We start from the raw sequence: 24,399 nt of genomic DNA, 5'->3' as shown, positions 1-24,399 counted from the left end.
GTGTGGCTCCCAGAACTGGACACAACTCTCCAGCTGATACTGAATCAACGTTTTAGAGAAGTTTAACATAACCTCCTTGCTTTTGTACTCTATCCTGCTATTAATAAAGCCCAGAATACTGTATGTTTCATTGGTCGCCCTCTCACTGACTTATACACATATACCCCAGGTCCCTCTGCTCCTGCATCCGCTTTATAAAATTCAACATCAGAGAAGCTGCTTCACACAGAGTCGTGAGGTTGTGGGATTCATGTGAATTTTCAAGATTAGATTGGAGAGGAACTAAATGAAAAGAGACTGAAGGGAAATGGGAACAGGGCAGTTAAACGTGATGGAGATGGTTTGCACATGTGCAGATTATTAGCTAACATGAACGCAATGGGCTGAATGGTCTTTTGCGACACTGTAATGTCTACATTAAGTGTCCAGATACCATTAGTATGTTGGATGTGGAGTAAAAATCCACATTATCATCTTCCAATTCCCAAACTAAAGGAAAAGTACATTTTCATCTGTCCCTCGAGGTATGTAAAATCAATTCAATTCAAAGTAAGAATAATTTTATACTGCGGAGAATTTACCATCGAGGCTACAATGTTCTACTGCACTAAAGACAGCGTTATGCATTTCTGTAAAAGATTTTGTATTTTAAATGCAACATGTCCCAGTGATGCATTTCTCACATCACAACCGCACTACTCTGCAATAGTGTCTCACTTGCTATAGAATGATTTGGGACATCCTGAGTCAAAGTCGCCATAGCATAGAACATTTTTCTATTTTTCAGTCAACAAAGGCCACACGTACTTTAAAGCGAATGATGTAAGCAGCAACCAGGACACCAACACTTTGCAACAGGTCCCCCAGAGCGTGGATGAAAGCAGCTCTGACAGCGAGACTCCCCGGGTTCGAACCGCCTTTAAGGTTCTCCCGGCCTCCTCCGGCAGCGTGTCCAGACGCGCAGTGAGAATGGGAATGCGAGTGACTTGATTGATTCAGCAAAAATCCCATTCTGTTCAATTTCATATAGAAAACACAAATAAAATAGAAATAGTGAAACATTTTAGTCACAGCACACAATCAATGTCACAGGCTGTGTCTGGGCTCAAACTTATTATTCTGAACAGTTCCAATAGCCAGAAGTCACCACAGAAGCAGAACTTCTGCAGAACACCCAGTTTGAGGGAGCAGGTGGTGCTTGCAGCTACATCTCAGACCATCGTTTCAGCAAAACTCTTGTGAAACTGCCAGAGGAAATTGCTGAGATTTTAGATTTTTAGTAGAATTTAGTGTTGCTTGTTTAAGTTGTGCATTTTTCAATAGGCCATTTTATATTAACAAGTGGGCAGAAAATAATCCAACTTGTCTCAGGTGGAGAAGGTGGTGAAGAAGGCATATGGTATGCTTGCCTTTATAGGACGGGACATAGAGTATAAAAGTTGGGGTCTGATGTTGCAGTTGTATAGAACGTTGGTTCGGCCGCATTTGGAATACTGCGTCCAGTTCTGGTCGCCGCACTACCAGAAGGACGTGGAGGCTTTGGAGAGAGTGCAGAGAAGGTTTACCAGGATGTTGCCTGGTATGGAGGGGCTTAGTTATTTGGAGAGATTGGGTAAACTGGGGTTGTTCTCACTGGAAAGACGGAGGATGAGGGGTGACCTAATAGAGGTGTATAAAATTATGAAAGGCATAGATAGGGTGAACGGTGGGAAGCTTTTTCCCAGGTCGGTGGTGACGTTCACGGGGGGTCATAGGTTCAAGGTGAGGGGGGGGGGGTGGGAGGTTTAACACGGATATCAGAAGGACGTATTTTACACAGAGGGTGGTGGGGGCCTGGAATGCGCTGCCGGGCAAGGTGGTGGAGGCGGACACACTGGGAATTTTTAAGACTTATCTAGATAGCCACATGAATGGAGGGATACAAAAGAATGGTCTAGTTTGGACCAGGGAGCGGCGCGGGCTTGGAGGGCCGAAGGGCCTGTTCCTGTGCTGTATTGTTCTTTGTTCTTTGATGTTACTGATCTATTAGAAGCACTGTGAAGAAATCAGTGCTGGCAATAGATGATTGTATTAGAAGAAAGTACTTCAATTATCCTGTAATTGATATCGAAGTAACTAATTAAATAGATAATAAGAGTCAGATTATATTATTTCTGTAATTTACTAATATTCCTATGTTTGGATTTTAAACTTGAAACTTTGAAAAGTGTTGTAACAGAAATGCATTTCCCTGTAAAAATGAAGGTGAGAAGTGGCAGGATTCTGGAACCATGGATGAGAAGGGAAATTGTAAGTTTAGTCAAAAGGGAAAAGGAAGAGGTCTCGGCATCTAAAAACTGACAAAGCCCTGGAGGAGCGCAGTGAAAATAGGAAGAAACTTAAACATGGAATTAGGAGACTAAAGGAGGTCATGAAATGTCTTTAGCAAACAGGGTCAAGTAGAATCCCGATGCTTTTTATGCATATATGTATAAAATATATTGCTAATAGTGCCGGGGATTGTCAGAGGATACAACAGGATAGAGATAGATTGGAGACTTGGGCACGGAAATGGCAGATGGAGTTTAATCTGGACAAATATGAGGTGATGCATTTTGGAGGATCAAATTTAGGTGTGAATTATACTGTAAATGGCAGAACCCTTAGGAACATTAACATACAGAGGGATCTGGGCGTGCAGGTCCACAGTTCCTTAAAAATAGCAATACAGGCGGCCAAGGTGATTAAGAAGGATATGACATGCTTGCCTTCATCAGCCGGGGCATTGAGTACAAGAGTTGGGAAATCATGTTGCAGCTATATAAAACCTTGGTTAGGCCGCATTTGGAGTACTGCATGCAGTTCTGGTCACCACACTACCAGAAGGACATGGAAGCTTTAGAGAGAGTACAAAGAATATTCACCAGGGTGTTGGCTATGAGGGGGAGGTTGAATAAACTAGGATTGTTTTCACTGGAAAGACAGAGGCGGAGGAGAGACCTGATAGAGGTTTACAAAATTATGAGAGGCACAGACAGGGTAGATAGTCAGATGCTTTTTCCAAGGTTAGAAGTGTCAATTACAAGGGGGCACAGGTTCAAGGTGAGAGGGGGAGAGTTTAAGGGAGATGTGCGGAGGAAGTTTTTCATGCAGAGAGTGGTGGGTGCCTGGAACGAGCTGCCAGGTGGTGGAAGCAGGAACATTAGCAACATTTGAGACACATCTGGATGGGTAGATGATTAGGGAAGGAATAGAGGGATACGGACCGAGTAACGGCAGAAGATTTTTTTTGTAATTTATTTAGAGCATCATGATTGGCTCAGGCTTGGAGGGCCGAAGGGTCTGTTCCTGTGCTGTACATTTCTTTGTAGAAATCTACACTATCCGGTATTGGTCTATCACAAACACAGATTGACTAGCTCAGTTCTGTCCTGATGAATGGGCTGTTTGTAAAGGATGAAGATAAGGAGTACATCCTGACGCAAGCCGCTGTCTTAGATTTAACGAATTTGCCCAATAGCCAGAACAAATTAAATTAACCCTTACAACACCGTCGCCTGATTAGCTGTTTTCAACAACATGAGCTAAGAACAGCAGAATGGTTAACACTGCCGCCTCACGGCACCGAGGACTTGGGTTCAATTCCTGGCTTGGGTCACTGTCTGTGTGGAGTTTGCACATTCTCCCCATGTCTGCGTGGGTTTTCTCTGGGTGCTCCGGTTTCCGTCCACAGTCCATAGATGTGCAGGTTAGGTGGATTTGCCCCATAATGTCCCAAAATGCGTAGGTTAAGGGGATTAGCCATGGTAAATGCATGGGGTTGCAGGCATAGAGCAGAAGTAGGGCCCTGGTGAGATGCTCTTTCGAAGAGTCGGTGCAGATTTGATGGGTCGAATGGCCTCTTTCTGCACTGCAGGGATTCTACGGTTCTAAGATGGGGGGCAAGAATGTCTTTTTAGGTATAAAATGGGATTATGGGAACCATCTTGCTGTGTATATTAAGTGAAGGGAGAACTGTCTAGATCTCTGGGATGGAAGTGAGAGTCTTGTCGCAGAGACATTGTGATAGTAACACTGGACCAGGGACAGAGGCAGGTTCCTTCACCATTGACTCTCGGATGGTGCAATGGAGGAAGATGTGAATATCTGTCAGCACAAAGGGCGGAGGTTGTTTCTGGACTGATCGCCCATTGGAGGATGTGTTTTGTTGACTTTCCCCCTGCTGCCTCTCATTGGTTAGTGAATAAATTTCAGTTCATTGATTAGTCTTTGGTTGACGGATAAATTATTGTTGCTTCATTTTGCTTATATTCAATAAATTTAGTTACAATCTTTGGATTGTGTCTCTGTCAAAATCAAACTGTTAAAGGGGGTAATTTGGAATTGATTCAAAATATCCTTTCCTGGCCGACAGACTTTAACATTCAACTCCTTGTAACATCTCCTCGCAAGGATGGCAGATTGGCTCACACTCAGCCGCGAATGCCCTGGGTGTTCTGTATCTCTGACCGTGACTGAGTATTTCCAAATACCAAAGCCTGAGAAAGCCCTCATCATCATAATCATAAACAGTCTTCACGATGGCCCTGTACAGACAACGATCCAAAGCTGCAGACAAAACTAATCATCATTTTGACCGTGTGATTATTTTAACATTCCTTCACGGGATGTGGGTGTCGCTGGCTGGGCAGCATTTATTGCTCATCCCTCATTGCCCTTGAGAAGATGGCGGTAAGCTGTCTTCTTGAACCGCTGCAGTCCATGTGGTGTAGGTACACCCACAGTGCTCTTAGGGAGGGAATTCCAGGGTTTTGACCCAGCGACAGTGAAAGAACGGTGATATATTTCCAAGTCAGGATGGTGAGTGACTTGGAGGGGAAATTCCAGGTGTTCCCAGGCTTAGAACAGGAAACCCTGTTGACAGGCGCTAGGATCAAACAATCCCACTGCCACGAAACACACTGCGGGGGCCCAGTAAATCCCACCCCGTGTACAGGATTTGGGGAGTCAGCAGGTCAGTTACAACCCACGAAATTCCCAGCCTCTGACCTGCTCTTGTAGCCACGGTATTTACAAGGTTAGTTCAGTTCAGTTTCTGGTCAATGGTAATCCCCCAGGTTGTTGATAGTGGGATGGTAATGCCATTGAATGTCAAGAGGAGATGGTTAGATTCTTTCTTGTTGGAGATGGTCATTGCCTGGCACTTATGTGGCAAGTAATATTTGTGCCACACATCAGCCCAAACCTGGATATTGTCCAGGTCTTGCTGTATTTCGACATGGACTTCACATTTATCTAAATTAAACTCCATCTGCCATTCATCAACCTACTAGCCCAATTGATCAAGATCCCGTTGCAATCCCAGATAACCTTCCGCATTCTCCACTATGCCACAATCTTGGTGTCATTTGCAAACCTACTAACCATGCCCCATAAATTCTCATCCAAATCATTAATATCGAATGCTGCCTTGATGTCCAGGGCAGTCACTCTCACCTCACCTCTGGAGTTCTGCTCTTTTGTCCATGTTTGAACCAAGGCTGCAATGAAGTCAGGAGTTGAGTGGCCCTGGCAGAACCCAAACTGAAGGTCAGTGAGCAGGTTATAGCTGAGCAAGTTTTTGGCTCGATTTAGAAATTGTGTCTCAGGAGGTTTGCTGCAAGAACTTACAGTGGCAGCTCAGTGCCACTGTTCAGATGGGGCTGCTCACAATGGGCTGAATGGCCTCCTTCTCGTTCTGTTCTGTAAATGACTACTCCAACAGACACTTATTACTTCGCAATATTAGTCAAAACACAACTGCTCAGAGGATAGGCCTCTGAAAATTGGAAGTTATAAGCAATTAATTCAGGCTGACTTATTTTATGAAACAAATAACTAACTCAGGAAGCTAAATTAAGTTTACTTTGAAAGGTGCATTAATGGGTTCACACCAGAACAGCACATCAGGAAGATAATGTGGTTGTTTACAGAAACCAGTGGACTTACATGAGGTTAACAGCAACTCCAATTGCCGCAATAACGATCATTATATCTGCCTGAATCTCAAAGTTCTGGTGAATGGTCCTCTGAACAGCTTCATAGACAAGCCCAATGGTCACAGCATAGATCAGCATCACACTCAACACTGCAGCCAAGGCCTCTGGACAACACAGATCAAAGAAACCCCATTAATATCTCAAACCCAACTCACCACAATGCCAACATCAGAATCAAATAGGAGACAGCTATCAGCACAAATAAACATCATCATAAATTCAGGTGCAGTGGTATTGTCACTGGAATAGTAATCCAGAAACCCAGGATAATAATACTCTGGGGACCCGGGTTCAAATCCCGCCACAGCAGATGGTGGAAGTTGAATTCAATAAAAATCTGGAATTGAGAATCCACTGATGACCAGGAAACCATTGTCGATTGTCGGAAAAACCCCAACTGGTTCACTAATGCTATTTGCATCTTATAAATGCTGATTAAAACAGCTGCCCACTGGCACCCCGCCAGGACTGCCAATCTTGTGTCGCCCAAGCGTGAAATTACCTTGGTCTCGATCCCGATTGTTAAAGAGCGCGGTGCACAACAGCCCTCAGTTCCCCAGAGACTTTGAGGTGAGTGTAACAAAACCTTTCTCCCATCGCGCTGCGCTGCTCACTCTGCCGGGACAGACCGCTTCCTGCCTCCATCTCCGTGTCGAACTGGTCTTCATGGACAGCACCGCGCTGCTGCACCCTCCTGTGTCACCGTCTCCGTTCAGTTCTGTGTCTGGGGTTGGGGAGTTCGGGCCTCTCCTTTCCCCCCAGGTGCCGCACACCGGTGACTATCTGGACAGCATCGCACTGCTGCACTCATTCAGCCACCGCAACAGAGCTCTGAAGTTTGATGAGCGTGTGGGTGGGTGTGTGTGTGTATCAGTATGTGTGTGGGTGTGTGTGTCGGGTGGGGGGGGGGGGGGGTGTGTGGAGGGTGTCTGATGTGTGTGTGTGTCTGTGTGGGTGGCTTGAAGAAGACATGGAGGGTGATATGGAAGGGAGACTGTGCAAGGTGGGCACAGGAACTCGTGCTGGCAGGCAGAGGGGCAAGGCGGTGGGTGAAGAGGAAGAATGGCAGACAGAGGGAAGAGGGGGGAGCTGGACCCCAACAAACCTGCACGAGCAGCTCAAAAACAAGGGGGGGGTCAAACGATATCGTTCATTGGGAGGGGTGAAGACTCCGGGGATGATGGGTAGAGGTCCGAGTGGGGATTGGTCGCCTCACAGGTGATGGGCATGGGCTTGGTGGTGGGGGGGGGGGGGGGGGGGGGGGGGGGGCCTGGAGAGAGTGGGAGGGAGGGAGAGGAGTGTACTGGACTGGTATTTAAATACGGCACTGAGGCCTTTGAACCCACCCTGAGGGGCAGGCAGCGAATCAGCTGCCTGCTCACCAGAGAGTCAGAGGGGAAATCACCAATCAGAGGTTCCAAGCACTGAATCTGGTGTGGGATCTTTCTATTCCAGCCAGTGAGAGAGGCGTCACTGAGGCACCCAGCACCCAGCTAGTCCCAAATTGGTGAGTGAGCAATCCTGTCCAGCCTTGGGTCAATCAATAATCTTGAACATTGCTGCGTTTAACCAGTTATAATCCGTGTGACTTGTTTCTTCAGTGTCGGGAACCTATCATCTCCCTGGATTCATTGGAAAATGTCATGTTCGATCCCAGAGATCTTGGGCAAAGGTTGGAAAGTGCAGAAGCTTTAGTGAATCCCCTCCCTAATATCTGGAAATTCTGGATGACCAAACAACCAAAAGTCAGAGTTTGAACAACGATAGTCAGCAAGCCACTCTCATCCACCTATTCAGGTATTGCTCTGAGTGTTACCTTGGGCAGAATTCTGGATAGCAATCACTCCCCACCCGTATCTGCAAACCCAGCAATTTCCAACTGAACAACCTGTACTTATATCACACATTTCCCAGAGAGCTTCACCGGGGTCAGGGGGCGGTTAGACTTGGCTACAAGAGGTTTTAGGGAGGAGGGTGTGGTGTAACACTTCCAGAGGGAGTTTAGAGTTTAAATGGTCAAAGGTACACTGGCAATATTAAAGCAGAGCGAACGGGGGATGTGAGAGCTCCTGGGACTAAGATAAACTGATATCTAAAAATACACATCAAAGTAGCACTGCCAAGTTTTGTTACTAAGTTCAGCCTTTGACAGCTTGTAGTTTCAAACTGTGTTGTTATAAACTTATCCATGGAATAGTAACCCTCGTTCACTCCCTTCCCCAGAAATCTGGCCAAAACATTCCAATCAAAGTGACAATTGCACTGTATTTGATGGAAGCTCAAGATTACTGCTCTCAGCAATGAACTTTGAACCATACATAAGATAACAGCCACTCTAGTTATAACGGCTGTGTCGTTGAGCTGAAGGTTCAGTGTGCAGACTAACCCAACTGTGATTAGTGTCTTACCAGCAACCACATGATACAAAGTTCAGATTACAATTCTGCTGACTCAGATAATCACAGAATACTATTCCAAAGTAGCGATTCTCAGCTGAGTTACAGACACATGTTCCTCTACAGGTACAACAGGTGATCAAGAAGGCAAATGGGATGTTGGCCTATATTGCGAAGGGGATAGAATATAAAAGCAGGGATGTCTTGATGCACCTGTACAGGGCATTGGTGAGGCCGCAGCTGGAATACTGTGTGCAGTATTGGTCCCCTTATATGAGGAAGGATGTATTGGCATTGGAGGGAGTGCAGAGAAGGTTCACCAGGTTGATACCGGAGATGAGGGGTTTGGATTATGAGGAGAGGCTGAGGAGATTGGGTTTGTACTCGTTGGAGTTTAGAAGGATGAGGGGGGATCTTATGGAGACTTATAAGATAATGCGGGGGCTGGATAGGGTGGAGGCGGAGAGATTCTTTCCACTTAGTAAGGAAGTTAAAACTAGAGGACACAGCCTCAAAATAAAGGGGGGTCGGTTTAAGACAGAGTTGAGGAGGAACTTCTTCTCCCAGAGGGTGGTGAATCTCTGGAATTCTCTGCCCACTGAGGTGGTGGAGGCTACCTCGCTGAATATGTTTAAAGCGCGGATGGATGGATTCCTGATCGGTAAGGGAATTAAGGGTTATGGGGATCAGGCGGGTAAGTGGTACTGATCCACGTCAGATCAGCCATGATCTTATTGAATGGCGGGGCAGGCTCGAGGGGCTAGATGGCCTACTCCTGCTCCTATTTCTTATGTTCTTATGTTCTTACAGTAAACTCAGCTCCAAATCAAGCAACGAGCTGGTGATTGCATCAAATATAGAGTCATAAAATGGAACAGCACAAAGAGGGGCCATTCGGCCCATTACAGCTGTGCTGGATCTTTGAAAGAACAAATTATTTCCCAAACTAACCCAATTCTTCACTTGAACGAAGATGCAGAAGTTCACAAACCTGCGCTTTGTTAGGAATGAGGAAACACTTAGATTTCTTGTCATTCTTTTTCTAAAGAGACGCAGCAATTGGCGCAGCAAACATTTCCTGGAACAATTGCAAGATTTATCTCCACTATTCCATCTGGGAGTTGTTAACGTGTGCTATATCTCTCTTTGAAATATCCTCCTGATGAGTCCTACATTTACTCCTATTCATTGGAATCTCATCCTGAAGAGCAACATCTGCATTTATAGAGCACCTTTAATCGAGGTACATGTCCCAAGGTGCCTTGGCTCAAATCACAGAAACACTTTGGGGGACAGCTGATCAAATCGGTTAGTTTTAAGATTGTGGTAAAGGAGGAGAGAGGCGGAGAGGCTTGAGGAGGGAGTTCTAGAGCGTGGGCAGCTAAAGGCACGGTGCTCAGTGTCAGAATGATTCAATTCAGAAATGCTCAAAAAGACGGAATTGGAGGAGTGCCGTTATCTCGGGGGTTTGGGGGGCTGGAGGGGATGATAGAGAGAGGGAGAGTCGAGGCCATGGGAACATTTGAACACAAGGGCTGAATTTTCACTGCCCACTGGGCCTGGGCTAGGAGGCAGGCCTGACAATGTGATGGGGAAGGTGGTGCAGAGAAGCCCGATGTCTTGCTGCCACCAGGACATATTGCCGGCCATGGGCACCCTCAGATAAGAGGTCACGCCCTGACCTTGCATGAAGAAGACCCACTTCAGCACAGGGCAATTGCCAGGTGAACCCAGGTGACTTTGGAGTAGGTTCCCCAGGGGGTGCCATCCTTTTTGGGAATTCCGTGACACAGCTGGGTGACTGGCAATGGCACTTCTGATGCTGCCCCCCCCCCCCATGTCTGAATTGCTGGGCTGTCTGGCTGGATTCCCCACAGAAGCCTTGCTCTTTAGGATGTCTCTCCTGTCCACCTTCATTCTCAGGCTGCAGTCGCAAAGTGACCACCGCCACTGAGGCTGCTCCAAATGAACTGTGCCATCCTCAGAATGCCACCTCAGGGTCCCGCTGCCCACCAGAGTGCACTCAGCTCCAGGACTTCTGCTTCCCTGGAAAACAATCTGAGCATTGCCATGAGAATTTTAAAATGGCGGCGTTGCTGACCCAAGGAAGCAGTGTTGGCCAGTAAGCACGTTGGAGATGGGCAGCAGAAGCGAGGATCAGGCTTTCCCCAGCAGATAGACTGAGGTGGGGCAGGGATGGGCACTGCTCTGGCAATGGAACCAGCTGCTCTTAGTGTCCCCTTGTCATATTCTGCCACTTTAAATTAAAACTTCCAGATTTTTCTCTCGGATTCCTCCATCCCAGGTTAAAGAGATGTAAAGGAGCAAACTTGAAAAGAAGTTACAGAGAGGTGAAGAGATTATAGAGTAGTTATAATGAGAGAATTAATTTATCCAAATATAGACTGGGATAGTATTAGTGTAAAGGGCAGAGAGGGGTAATAGTTCCTACAGTGTGTTCAGGAATATTTTCTACAGCAGTATGAACCATAGAAGCGTTTGAGTGCAGAAAGAGGCCATTCAGCCCATTATGTCTGCACTCGGCACGGTGGCACAGTGGTTAGCACTGCTGCCTCACAGCACCAGGGACCCGGGTTCGATTCTGGCCTCTGGTCACTGTCTGTGTGGAGTTTGCACATTCTCCCCATGTCTGCGTGGGTTTCTTCCAGGTGCTCCGGTTTCCTCCTACACTCCAAAAGGTGTGCGGGTTGGGTTGCTTGGCCCATGCTAAATTGCACCTTTGTGTCAGGGGGATTAGCAGAATAAATTCATGGGGTTACAGGGATAGGGCCTGGGTGGGATTGTTGTCGGTGCAGACTCGATGGGCTGAATGGCCTTTTTCTGCACTGCACTCCAGGTTCCAGCTCTTCAGAGATAGAGATACAGAGGCAGAGGCAGAGGCAGAGACAGAGACAGAGACAGAGACAGAGATGCTTTTTCAGCCTCAACCACTAACTTAGGCAGTGAATTCAGACACCCACCACCCTCTGCGTGTTTCCCGTTGGATGAAGGCACTGCTGGAGCAGGTTCTTGGGAATGAGGTGGGCCAAGTGGATCAAATATTAATAGAACATTTAAGGAACAGCAATCAATGTAGTCTAAGGTTTCTTTGGCTTTGGAAAAGGACAAGAAATGATCCAGAGTAAGAATAATTCATTGGGAGAAAACTAGCTTCAGTGTGGCAAGAATGGAATTAGCCCAAATCACAGAATTGTTACAGCACAAGAGGAGGCCACTCAGTCCATCCTGCCTGTACCAGCTCTCTACCACTCAGTCCATCCTGCCTGTACCAGCTCTCTACCACTCAGTCCATCCTGCCTGTACCAGCTCTCTACCACTCAGTCCATCCTGCCTGTACCAGCTCTCTACCACTCAGTCCATCCTGCCTGTACCAGCTCTCTACCACTCAGTCCATCCTGCCTGTACCAGCTCTCTACCACTCAGTCCATCCTGCCTGTACCAGCTCTCTACCACTCAGTCCATCCTGCCTGTACCAGCTCTCTACCACTCAGTCCATCCTGCCTGTACCAGCTCTCTACCACTCAGTCCATCCTGCCTGTACCAGCTCTCTACCACTCAGTCCATCCTGCCTGTACCAGCTCTCTACCACTCAGTCCATCCTGCCTGTACCAGCTCTCTACCACTCAGTCCATCCTGCCTGTACCAGCTCTCTACCACTCAGTCCATCCTGCCTGTACCAGCTCTCTACCACTCAGTCCATCCTGCCTGTACCAGCTCTCTACCACTCAGTCCATCCTGCCTGTACCAGCTCTCTACCACTCAGTCCATCCTGCCTGTACCAGCTCTCTACCACTCAGTCCATCCTGCCTGTACCAGCTCTCTAAATGAATAATTCCCCAAGTTCCATTCTCCCACCTTCTCCCCTGAACATTCTTCATTTTCAGTTCACAGTCTAATTCCATTCTGAATGTTCCGATTGAAGCTGCCTCCGGCACACTCCCAGGCAGCGCATTCCAGACCTGAACCACTCGCTGGGTGAAATGTTTTTTCTCACATCACATTTGCTTCTTCTGCAAATCACTTCAAATCTGTGCCCTCTCGATTTCGATCCTTTTAAGAGTGGGAAAGGTTTCCCTTATCTACACCTGAACATACCACTCATAATTTTGAATCAAATCTCCTCTGAACTACTTCTCTCCAAGGAAAGCAGTCCCAACTTCTCCAATCTATCTTCAGAACTGAGGCTTTTCATCCCTTGAACCATTCTCGTGAATCTTTTCTGCACTCTCTCTAATGCCTCCACATTCTTCCTACGGTGTGGCACCCAGAACTGTACACAATGTTCCAGCTGAGGTCTAACTAGTGTCTTGTATAAGTTCAGTGTAACCTCCTTAAGCCCAGAATACTATATACTTTAATAACTGCTCTCCCCACCTCTCCTGCCACATTCAATGATCTCTGCACAATACACCCAGCTCCCTCTGCTCCTGCAGCCCTTTGAGAATTTGACCCCCTATTTTATATTGTCCCTCCATGTTCCTTCCAGGTTATCTAACTGAGGAGGGCTGCAGAAATGTTGAGAAAAAGTTTCTTCACCCAGAGGATGATTGAAATCTGGAACAAACTTCCTGGGAGGTTGGTGCAGACAGGTTTGATTGAGATATTGAAAAGGGAATCGGATTGGTCTCTGAGCAGAAAGAATGAACAAGGTTACGGGGTAAGGCATGGGAGTGGGGATTAGGTAGAATGTTCTTTCAGAGTTTCTGTGATACTGCTGCTTCTTTGGTGCACCAGGGAACCAATTACTGACTGTCTGCTGGGCTAAATGTCAGGATCCAGTCACACTCACCTCCAACACCCAGAACCATGAAGATAAACCAGAAAATACCATTTTTGATCTTTCAAAAGGAAAAAAGAACGTTGTCACCTAATCCTTAACCCTTAACCCTAACTCAGCAAAACCTGTAAAATAAATCCCGAAACAAGTGAACACAGTGAAGCAATGCCCTCACGATAAAGGACAAGTTCTGGTGACGTACCAAACCGATGCCAGCCAAAGGTAAACCTGCTGCTTGGAGGTTTCCCGGAAAGGTAAAGTGCGACCAAGGAAGCGGCAATCCCAAGGACATCAGCCAGCATGTGAATCGCATCTGTCATAATTGCCAGACTATTGGAGATACATCCTCCTGTACAGCACATCAAAGAAAGAATCATTTAGACAGAATGAATACAGACTTTGTACCAATCCCGGAGTACAGGTATCATCAAGTATAGGCTAGAAGCTTGAATAGACTGTAACCTGTGTCGCATCGCCACAGTTAAACAACAGGAGAAGATTAGCAATTTATTTTCCTGTGGATTCAGCAAGAAATGATCTGTATCGATGAACAAACAAATTAGGAAGAGTAGGCCACTCATCCCCTCAAGCCTGCTTTGCTATTCAATAAAATCATTAGTGACCTGATTGTAACTTTACCCCACATTCATGCCAATCTCCAATAATTGGTCACCACCAGCTACCGCCCCCCCCCCCCCCCCCCCCCCCCAGCCCCGGTGATGAAGAATCTCGCTAACTCTGCTTCCACTGCCTTTGCAGGAAGAGAGTTCCAGTCCTCACAGTAACATTTTCCTCGATTCCATCTTAAATGATCGACCCTTTCTTTTTAAACAGTGACCCCTAGTTCTAGATTCTCCCACATCCACTCTGTCCACACCCCTCAGGATCTGAAAGGTTTCAATCAAATTGCCTCTTAGTCTGCTAAATTCCAGGGTGGGCTTGTCCAAGGTACGGCCCATGGGCACATCCGACCCGCAAAGACCCTCTACCTGACCCCTGGAGGCAGTTCCCAAAATTCCTGTCAACCAGCTGAGTCTCAATGCAAGATTCTGATTGGAGCTGCTCCTCCAATCACAGACTGTTTCTATTCTGCTTGAGCTTCTGTGTGGAGTCTGCACATTCTCCCCGTGTCTGCATGGGTTTCCTCCGGGTGCTCCGGTTTCCTCCCACAGTCCAAAGATGTGCGGGTTAGGTGGATTGGCTATGCTAAATTGCCCCTTCGTGCCGGGGGATTAGCTAGGGTAAATGCATAGAGTTACAGGGATAGGACCTGGGTGGGATTGTGATAGGCTGAATGGCCTCCTTCTGCACTGTAGGATTCTATGATTCTGACAGGCTGACGAGTGAGCAAAGGAGTGGGAGACGTAGTCACTGATTGGAGCAGCAGCTAACAGCGTGCTGATGGCTGGTGGGCAAGAGACGCGAAGGGAGCACAGGGAGACAACACGGCACCCAGGGGGCAGACACACGGCACCCGGGGGGCAGACACACGGCACCCGGGGGGCAGACACACGGCACCCGGGGGGCAGACACACGGCACCCGGGGGGCAGACACACGGCACCCGGGGGGCAGACACACGGCACCCGGGAGGGGGGGTGGTGGTGACAGTGAGTGAGTAGAGGAATGAGTGAGGGGGGTTGAGGTGAGTGGGAGCCTGCCTTATGCCCAGTCTCAGTTTTCTCACTCACTCTCGCCACCATACAGCAACACACGCACTCCCCCCTGGGCGCGCTCCCCCCCTCCCCTCCCCCCGCACACACTGACCTTTCACCATTCTGGTCATTTTTTAACTCAACAAGTTATTGTTAGGACATTGCAACACGTTTGCTTAGCAATCTTTTCTTTCTATAAAACCTCAACGTTTTTAGGAATTCATTTTATTGACGTACCAAACCTTTTCTTTCTGAAATTTGTTCATCAGCTATTTGAGTGAGAAAAATATGAAAATGTGGCCCCCGAGTGAAAGAGTTGAACTCATGGATACAAAACTAACGTCTCCAACCTTTCTTCTTAAGATAACCCGCCCATTCCTGGTATTACCCAGTAATCCTTCTCTGAACTGTTTCTAACACTTTTACATCTTTCCTTAATTAAGGAGACCAATACTGTACACAATACTCCAGCTGCGCTCTCACCAATTCCCCGTGTAACTGAAACATAACCTCCCGACTTTGGTAATCAATCCCCCTCACAATAAACAATAACATTCTATTTGTTTTCCTAATTACTTGCTGTACCTGTATACTAACCTTTTGTCATTCATGCTGTAGCAAACCCAGATCCCTCTGCATCTCAGAAATCTGCAATCTCTCAACATTTAAATAAGCTTCTTTTTTATTCTTCCTGTCAAAATGGACAATTTTACATTTGCCCCCATTAGACTATAAGACCATAAGACATAGGAGCAAAAGCCGACCATTCGGCCCATCGAGTCTGCTCTGCCATTCAGTGAGATCATGAGTGATCTGATAATCTTAAACTCCACTTGCCCATCTCATTTCCATAACCTAGGGCGGCACGGTAGCACAGTGGTTAGCACTGCTGCTTCACAGCTCCAGGGACCTGGGTTCGATTCCCGGCTCGGGTCACTGTCTGTGTGGAGTTTGCACATTCTCCTCGTGTCTGCGTGGGTTTCCTCCGGGTGCTCCGGTTTCCTCCCACAGTCCAAAGATGTGCGGGTTAGGTTGATTGGCCATGCTAAAATTGCCCTTAGTGTCCTGAGATGCGTAGGTTACAGGGATTAGTGGGTAAAATATATGGGGGTAGGGCCTGGGTGGGATTGTGGTCGGTGCAGACTCGATGGGCCGAATGGCCTCTTTCTGTGCTGTAGGGTTTCTATGATTCTATAGAACCCTTAATTCATTTACTGATTAAAAATGTGTCTGCCTCAGTTCAATGTACTTAACATTATTCTCCATTTGCCAGGTCTTTGCCCACTCACTTAACCCTATCTATGTCCCTTTGTAGCTTCTTTACATCCTCTTCACAATTTACTTTCCTACCTATTTTCTTACCTCATCAGCAAATTTAGCAACCGTACCTTCAATCCCTTCATCCAGGTCGTTTATATAAATTGTAAAAGGTTGATCTCCCAGCACTGACCCCTGTGGCACACACTCATCGCATCCCGCCAACCGGGAAATGCCCCATTTATACCTACTCTCTGTTTCCTGTCAGCTAGCCAATCTTCAATCCAAGCCAATATGTTACTCCCTATACCATGAGCTTTTATTTTCCACAACAATCTTTGATGTGGCACTTTATCAAATGCATTAAAAAAAAATAGAACATAGAACAGTACAGCACAGTACAGGCCCTTCGACCCTCGATGTTGTGCCGAGCTTTGTCCGAAACCAAGATCAAGCTATCATCCTGGTGTGCTCCATGTGCCTATCCAATAACCGCTTGAAGGTTCCTAAAGTGTCTGACTCCACTATCATTGCAGGCAGTCCATTCCACACCCCAACCTTCCTCGGACATCCTTCCTGTATCTCCCACCATGAACCTTATAGTTATGCCCCCTAGTAATAGCTACATCCACCCGAGGAAATAGTCTCTGAATGTCCACTCTATCTATCCCCCTCATCATCTTATAAACCTCTATTAAGTCGCCTCTCATCCTCCTCCGCTCTAAAGAGAAAATCTAAGTACAGTCCATCCAACGGTTCCCCTTTATCCACAGTAGAGGTTACAATATTATACATACAGCTCACAATTTCCTGGTAAAACCCCAAAGCAAAAATCTAACACTTAGATTATTTAACTAATGGAATTTGAAATGATAATTACAGTTGCAATAATTAAAATTTCAATGTACTGAGTACATCTTATTTCGCAATAAGAAGTTGATGCAACAAAATCTGTTTCATAATTTGATCCAAATATATTGGCAATGTCACAGGTGCAAATCAATTAAAACCCAGAAAAGCCTTTTCAAATCTTCTCCAACCCAGCTCCCAACTCAGTCACCCAGCCTGCCGACTGACTGAACGGAAATAAATATTGCAGATCCTCAGTGAACCTCAGCAGCTGCTTAAACCTTAAGCCACACTGGCACTGCCCAAACCTCACCCACCACCGAAACCTGCCATCCTCCCCAACACACACATCAGTTCACCACTGCCCTGTCCTTTTGCTTTGCACCGGCTTATTCTGCATGTTATCGAAAATTCTAAATCCTATAGCGATCTCTCCATCTCTTCATTATATTTTTTGAAACTGCCTCCTAGTTGCATTTTGAATTTCTAGAACAGTTTCTCTGACATTCCCTTCTCCTCCCTCACATCTAGAAAAACTGTTGCCCATTTCGACCTTCTGTACTGGAAGTCTCTTCCCAGAGCCTTACATGTCACTTCTGTCCCACCTTAAAAACCTCCCAAAACCTATTCCCCCCGCCCTCCATGACCCTCTCCCATTATCGGAACACACCTTACGCAGTTACATCTATGGATCTCACCCAGGAATGGGTCACCTCAGGAGATTGCAAAAGGAATAAAACAACGGTAAACATCCCTCAAAAGTTTATTTTTTGCATAAATGTTCACAAAGTTTAAAAAATCAGTTTCAAGCCTACCTACTAACTCCCCGACTGTAAACAGGGTGTAGAGTGTAACCGCAATCCATAGTTTTCTTTTGACTGTCCTTTGCCTAAGCGATTCTGAATTTTTAATGCAATTATTGCATTTCCTTTCGATGTCGCCTCTGTCCGCCAAAGGTTCCTCCTGGCCCCCCACACTCTGCTCTTTGTGCCCCTGCTGGGAGTTAATGCTTTCGGCACTGTTCCCGTTACAAAGCACACTGGAGATGTCAGCCCCATCAGCCTGAGTGACTATTCGCAGTTTATTGGCATCACTGAAGTGAGGCAACTCCTCTTCTTCGTCGGGGAAATCCAGGGTAAGAGTGTCATCAAGCAGCTCTCTGTCTCTCTGCAGGAATGATCTGCAAGTTCCCCAGACGGAGCGGGCCATGGAGCTGTGTCCAGGCTGGGTGCTGTGGCCGGGCTGGGTGCTGGACTCTGCTTCTCTCAGACTGTTCAGTTCTCACTCTGCCCTGAGGACATTAACAAACATTAACCCAACAGCTCCACAGGGGGAGCAGACAATCCTGCAACAAGACACACACAGGTTACCGGGATCAGTGCGGCTCCAGCCCCCCAGCTCAGTCCAGGAAGAAGTCTCACAACACCAGGCTAAAGTCCAACAGGTTTATTTGGTAGCACAAGCCACCACTAGCTTTCGGAGCGCTGCCCCTTCGTCAGGTGAGTTAAGCACAGGTTAAAGAGATGTGTATTGTCTCCAGCCAGGACAGTTAGTGAGATTTTGCAAGCCCAGGCAAGTCGTGAGGGTTACAGGTAGTGTGACATGAACCCAAGATCCCGGTTAAGGCCGTCCTCATGTGTGCGGAACTTGGCTATCAGTCTCTGCTCAGCGACTCTGCATGAAGGCCGCCTTGGAGAACGCTTACCCGAAGATCAGACGCCGAATGCCTGTGACCGCTGAAGTGCTCCCCCACAGGAAGAGAACAGTCTTGCCTGGTGATTGTCGAGCGGTGTTCATTCATCCGTTGTCGTAGCGTCTGCATAGTCTGCCAAGTTCTGCACACATGAGGACGGCCTCAACCGGGATCTTGGGTTCATGTCACACTATCTGTAACCCCCATGACTTGCCTGGACTTGCAAAATCTCACTAACTGTCCTGGCTGGAGACAATACACATCTCTTTAACCTGTGCTTCACCCTCTCTCCACTCACATTGTCTGTACCTCTAAGACTTGATTACCTGTAAAGACTCACATTCCAACCATTATTTTGTAAATTGAGTTTGTGTCTTTATATGCCCTGTTTGTGAACAGAACTCCCACTCACCTGACGAAGGGGCAGCGCTCCGAAAGCTAGTGGTGGCTTGTGCTACCAAATAAACCTGTTGGACCTTAACCTGTTGTTGTGAGACTTCTTACTGTGTTTACCCCAGTCCAATGCCGGCATCTCCACATCAGTCCAGGAACACAGAGTCCTGGATCAGGTTCACATTTCACTGACCCCCCGGGGAGGGGGAGACTCTGGAACTGCTCAACAGAACCGGCAGCTGGGCAACAGGAGGCAGCATAAACCATTCATTAACCCGGATCAAACCCACATTAAACCCGGACCCAAACGCAGATCAAACCCAGACCTAAACCTGGATCAAACCCAGATTAAACCCGGACCCAAACCCGGATCCAAACCCAGATCAAACCCAGATTAAACCCGGATTCAAACTCAGATCAAACCCAAATTAAACCTAGATCCAAACCCAGATTAAACCCGGACCCAAACCCAGATCAAACCCGGACCCCCGGATCCAAACCCAGATTCAAACCTGGATCCAAACCCACGTCAAACCCAGATTAAACCCGGATTAAATCCGGACTCAAACCCAGATCAAACCCATACGGGGGGGGGGTTCCACTCTTCCGGCTGCTCAACAGAACCGGCAGCTGGGCAACAGGAGGCAGCACAAACCATTCATTAACCCGGATCAAACCCACATTAAACCCGGACCCAAACGCAGATCAAACCCAGACCCAAACCTGGATCAAACCCAGATTAAACCCGGACCCAAACCCGGATCCAAATCCAGATCAAACCCAGATTAAACCCAGATTAAACCCAGATTCAAACTCGGATCAAACTCGGATCAAACCCAGATTAAACCCAGATCCAAACCCAGATCAAACCCGGACCCCCGGATCCAAACCTAGATCAAACCCAGATTCAAACCTGGATCCAAACCCACGTCAAACCCAGATTAAATCCGGACCCAAACCCAGATCAAACCCATACGGGGGGGTTCCACTCTTCCGGCTGCTCAACAGAACCGGCAGCTGGGCAACAGGAAGCAGCACAAACCATTCATTAACACGGATCAAACCCACATTAAACCCGGACCCAAACGCAGATCAAACCTAGACCCAAACCCGGATCCAAACCCAGATCAAACCCAGATTGGTAGCACAGATTTGCCCCCACGACTTGCCTGGGCTTGCAAAATCTCACATTGTCCTGGCTGGAGACAATACACATCTCTTTAACCTGTGCTTAACTCACCTGACGAAGGGGCAGCGCTCCGAAAGCTAGTGGTGGCTTGTGCTACCAACCTGGGTTTGGTCGCTCGGTTCGGGCCCGCGCGGAATTTTGCTTCCAGACACAAACCTGTCAACAGCTGATGTGACCATCAGCCAATCACAGCTCAGCAGCTCGATGATTGGTTCCCAAATAGCCAATCAAAGCACAAGTCCTGGATGACTGGCTCGCGAATTAACCAATCATTCTGTTCCTGCGCTGTGATTGGTTGACGAGCCAGCCATTCAGGGAGCGGCAATAATATTTTGACATTTCCAATCAGGATGTTTCGGTCAAAAAGGTTAAAAACTTCCCAGAAGAGGTTTGGAATTGGACAGAATGTCAGCTGCAGATTCTGCAGAGAAAGTCTGCTTGACAATGTTTCTCCTGGTTCACAGAAACATCCATAAAATTCACATCCATCACACTGGATATTTTTGTCCCATTAGTAATTAACCATAATATATAAGAATGGTGTCAGGCATGTGGACAGACAATCAATAAAACATATGGTAACTCTAGGTTGTATTAATAGGGGCATTGAGTACAAGAGTAAGGAGGTCATGTTGAACTTGTATAACACAGTAAGAAGTTTAACAACACCAGGTTAAAGTCCAACAGGTTTATTTGGTGTTGTTAAACTTCTTACTGTGTTTACCCCAGTCCAACGCCGGCATCTCCACATCGAACTTGTATAAGGCATTAGTTAAATTTCATCCGGAGACTATGTCCAGTTCTGAGCGCCATACTTAAGGAAAGATGTGAAGACATTGGAGAGCGTAAAAGGGAGATTCACAAGAATGATTCCAGGGGCAAAGAACTGTAGCTATAAGGATAGATAAAGAGGTTGAGACTGTTCCTTGGAGAAAAGAAGACTGAGAGGAGACTTGATAGAGATATTCAAGATCCTGAGAGATAAGGACAGAGTAAATAGTGTTACAATCCCAGGCCAGAACCTCAAGGTATATTATGAAGCCAGCCCAGACCCCAACAATTTTTCTATTTTGGGATAAATATGAGGATAGGATGCTTCACTCCCAGAGCAATTCCGCTGAATTAGGGATCGTTTATCAAAACAAATGTTGATGTAAATTGCATAATTATTTAGTCTAGAAATGACCTTGTCGGTTAGTCTGAGCAATGTTGCTGTCACATTCCAAACAGCACGACTTTAAACCGATTCAGACCATTTGGCGTCACAAAAGCCAAAACCTCCTTCACCTTTTCTGATAAAGGTACTTGCCAGTATGCTTTAAGCAAATCGAGTTTGGAAATAAAATTTGCTTGTCCCACCTTTTCAATGCAGTCTTCAATTCGAGGAATATGATATGAATCTGACCCTGCAACTGCATTGATTTTTCTATAATCCACACTTAATCAACGTGCACCATCTGGTTTTGGGACCATCACAATAGGTGAGCTCCAATCACTGCAACTTAAGAACATAAGAACATAAGAAATAGGAGCAGGAGTAGGCCATCTAGCCCCTCGAGCCTGCCCCGCCATTCAATAAGATCATGGCTGATCTGACGTGGATCAGTACCACTTACCCGCCTGATCCCCATAACCCTTAATTCCCTTACCGATCAGGAGTCCATCCATCCGCGCTTTAAACATATTCAGCGAGGTAGCCTCCACCACCTCAGTGGGCAGAGAATTCCAGAGATTCACCACCCTCTGGGAGAAGAAGTTCCTCCTCAACTCTGTCTTAAACCGACCCCCCTTTATTTTGAGGCTGTGTCCTCTAGTTTTAACTTCCTTACTAAGTGGAAAGAATCTCTCCGCCTCCACCCTATCCAGCCCCCGCATTATCTTATAAGTCTCCATAAGATCCCCCCTCATCCTTCTAAACTCCAACGAGTACAAACCCAATCTCCTCAGCCTCTCCTCATAATCCAAACCCCTCATCTCCGGTATCAACCTGGTGAACCTTCTCTGCACTCCCTCCAATGCCAATATATCCTTCCTCATATAAGGGGACCAATACTGCACACAGTATTCCAGCTGCGGCCTCACCAATGCCCTGTACAGGTGCATCAAGACATCCCTGCTTTTATATTCTATCCCCCTCGCAATATAGGCCAACATCCCATTTGCCTTCTTGATCACCTGTTGTACCTGCAGACTGGGCTTTTGCGTCTCATGCACAAGGACCCCCAGGTCCCTTTGCACGGTAGCATGTTTTAATTTGTTTCCATTGAGATAGTAATCCCATTTGTTATTATTTCCTCCAAAGTGTATAACCTCGCATTTCTCAACGTTATACTCCATTTGCCATATCCTCGCCCACTCACTCAGCCTGTCCAAATCTCTCTGCAGATCTTCTCCGTCCTCCACACAATTCACTTTTCCACTTATCTTTGTGTCATCTGCAAACTTCGTTACCCTACACTCCGTCCCCTCCTCCAGATCATCTATATAAATGGTAAATAGTTGCGGCCCGAGTACCGATCCCTGCGGCACGCCACTAGTTACCTTCCTCCAACCGGAAAAACACCCATTTATTCCGACTCTTTGCTTCCTGTCGGATAGCCAGTCCCCAATCCACTTTAACACACTACCCTCAACTCCATGTGCCCTAATCTTCTTCAGCAGCCTTTTATGGGGCACCTTATCAAACGCCTTTTGGAAATCCAAAAACACCGCATCCATCGGTTCTCCTCCATCAACCGCCCTAGTCACATCTTCATAAAAATCCAACATGTTCGTCAAGCACGACTTTCCCCTCATGAATCCATGCTGCGTCTGATTGATGGAACCATTTCTATCCAGATGCCCTGCTATCTCCTCTTTAATAATGGATTCCAGCATTTTCCCTACTACAGACGTTAAGCTGACCGGCCTATAGTTACCCGCCTTTTGTCTCCTTCCTTTTTTAAACAGCGGCGTAACATTAGCCGTTTTCCAATCAACCGGCACTACCCCAGAATGCAACGAGTTTTGATAAATAATCACTAACGCATCCACTATTACCTCTGACATTTCTTTCAATACCCTGGGATGCATTCCATCCGGACCCGGGGACTTGTCCACCTTCAGTCCCATTAGTCTACCCAGCACTGCCTCTCTGGTAACATTAATTGTATTAAGTATTTCTCCTGCTGCCAACCCTCTATCGTTAATATTTGGCAAACTATTTGTGTCCTCCACCGTGAAGACCGACACAAAAAACTTATTTAAAGACTCAGCCATATCCTCATTTCCCACTATTAACTCCCCCCTCTCGTCCTCCAAGGGTCCAACATTCACTCTAGCCACTCTATTCCCTTAGAAGACTTAGACAGGTTGCAAAGTTGGGCCGAGAGGTGGCGGATGGAGTTTAATGCGGAGAAGTGTGAGGTAATTCACTTTGGTAGGAATAACAGATGTGTTGAGTATAGGGCTAACGGGAGGACTTTGAATAGTGTGGAGGAGCAGAGGGATTTAGGTGTATGTGTGCATAGATCCCTGAAAGTTGGGAATCAAGTAGATAAGGTTGTTAAGAAGGCATATGGTGTCTTGGCGTTTATTGGTAGGGGGATTGAATTTAGGAGTCGTAGCGTTATGTTGCAACTGTACACAACTCTGGTGCGGCCGCACTTGGAGTACTGTGTGCAGTTCTGGTCCCCACATTACAGGAAGGATGTGGAGGCTTTGGAGAGGGTGCAGAGGAGGTTTACCAGGATGTTGCCTGGTATGGAGGGGAGATCCTATGAGGAGAGGCTGAGGGATTTGGGATTGTTTTCGCTGGAAAGGCGGCGGCTAAGAGGGGATCTTATTGAAACATATAAGATGATTAGAGGTTTAGATAGGGTGGATAGTGATAGCCTTTTTCCTCTGATGGAGAAATCCAGCACGAGGGGGCATGGCTTTAAATTGAGGGGGGGTAGTTATAGAACCGATGTCAGGGGTAGGTTCTTTACCCAGAGGGTGGTGAGGGATTGGAATGCCCTGCCAGCATCAGTAGTAAATGCGCCTAGTTTGGGGGCGTTTAAGAGATCCGTAGATAGGTTCATGGACGAAAAGAAATTGGTTTAGGTTGGAGGGTCACAGTTTTTTTTTTTTAACTGGTCGGTGCAACATCGTGGGCCGAAGGGCCTGTTCTGCGC

At 46.8% G+C, this 24,399-nt stretch overlaps 1 protein-coding gene across 4 annotated transcripts in view; it reads right to left on the bottom strand.

Moving 5' to 3' along the window:
• The window catches only part of slc30a4 (solute carrier family 30 member 4), a 38,090-nt gene extending 17,665 nt beyond the window's left edge, over positions 1-20,425 (bottom strand). Inside the window, exons 1-5 of one of the 4 annotated variants that reach the window (XM_078206422.1) lie at positions 20,402-20,425; positions 17,786-18,261; positions 13,414-13,560; positions 5,968-6,121; positions 808-1,012 (exon numbers count right to left, since the gene is read on the bottom strand). In XM_078206422.1, the coding sequence (XP_078062548.1) occupies positions 808-1,012; positions 5,968-6,121; positions 13,414-13,560; positions 17,786-18,179 (900 nt within the window). In that variant the 5' untranslated portion in view covers positions 18,180-18,261; positions 20,402-20,425. Of the gene's footprint in view, positions 1-807; positions 1,013-5,967; positions 6,122-13,413; positions 13,561-17,785; positions 18,262-19,075; positions 19,396-20,296 lie in introns of those variants that run through there. The other 3 variants (XM_078206423.1, XM_078206421.1, XM_078206424.1) reach the window with 3 other exon arrangements.
• Positions 20,426-24,399: the final 3,974 nt, after the last annotated feature.

The sequence above is a fragment of the Mustelus asterias genome, unplaced genomic scaffold, assembly GCF_964213995.1.
Source record: "Mustelus asterias unplaced genomic scaffold, sMusAst1.hap1.1 HAP1_SCAFFOLD_1494, whole genome shotgun sequence".
In the NCBI taxonomy this organism is placed as follows: domain Eukaryota; kingdom Metazoa; phylum Chordata; class Chondrichthyes; order Carcharhiniformes; family Triakidae; genus Mustelus; species Mustelus asterias.
The sequence above is the reverse complement of the archived record's forward strand: the minus strand, read 5'-3'. Positions and strand labels throughout refer to the sequence as shown.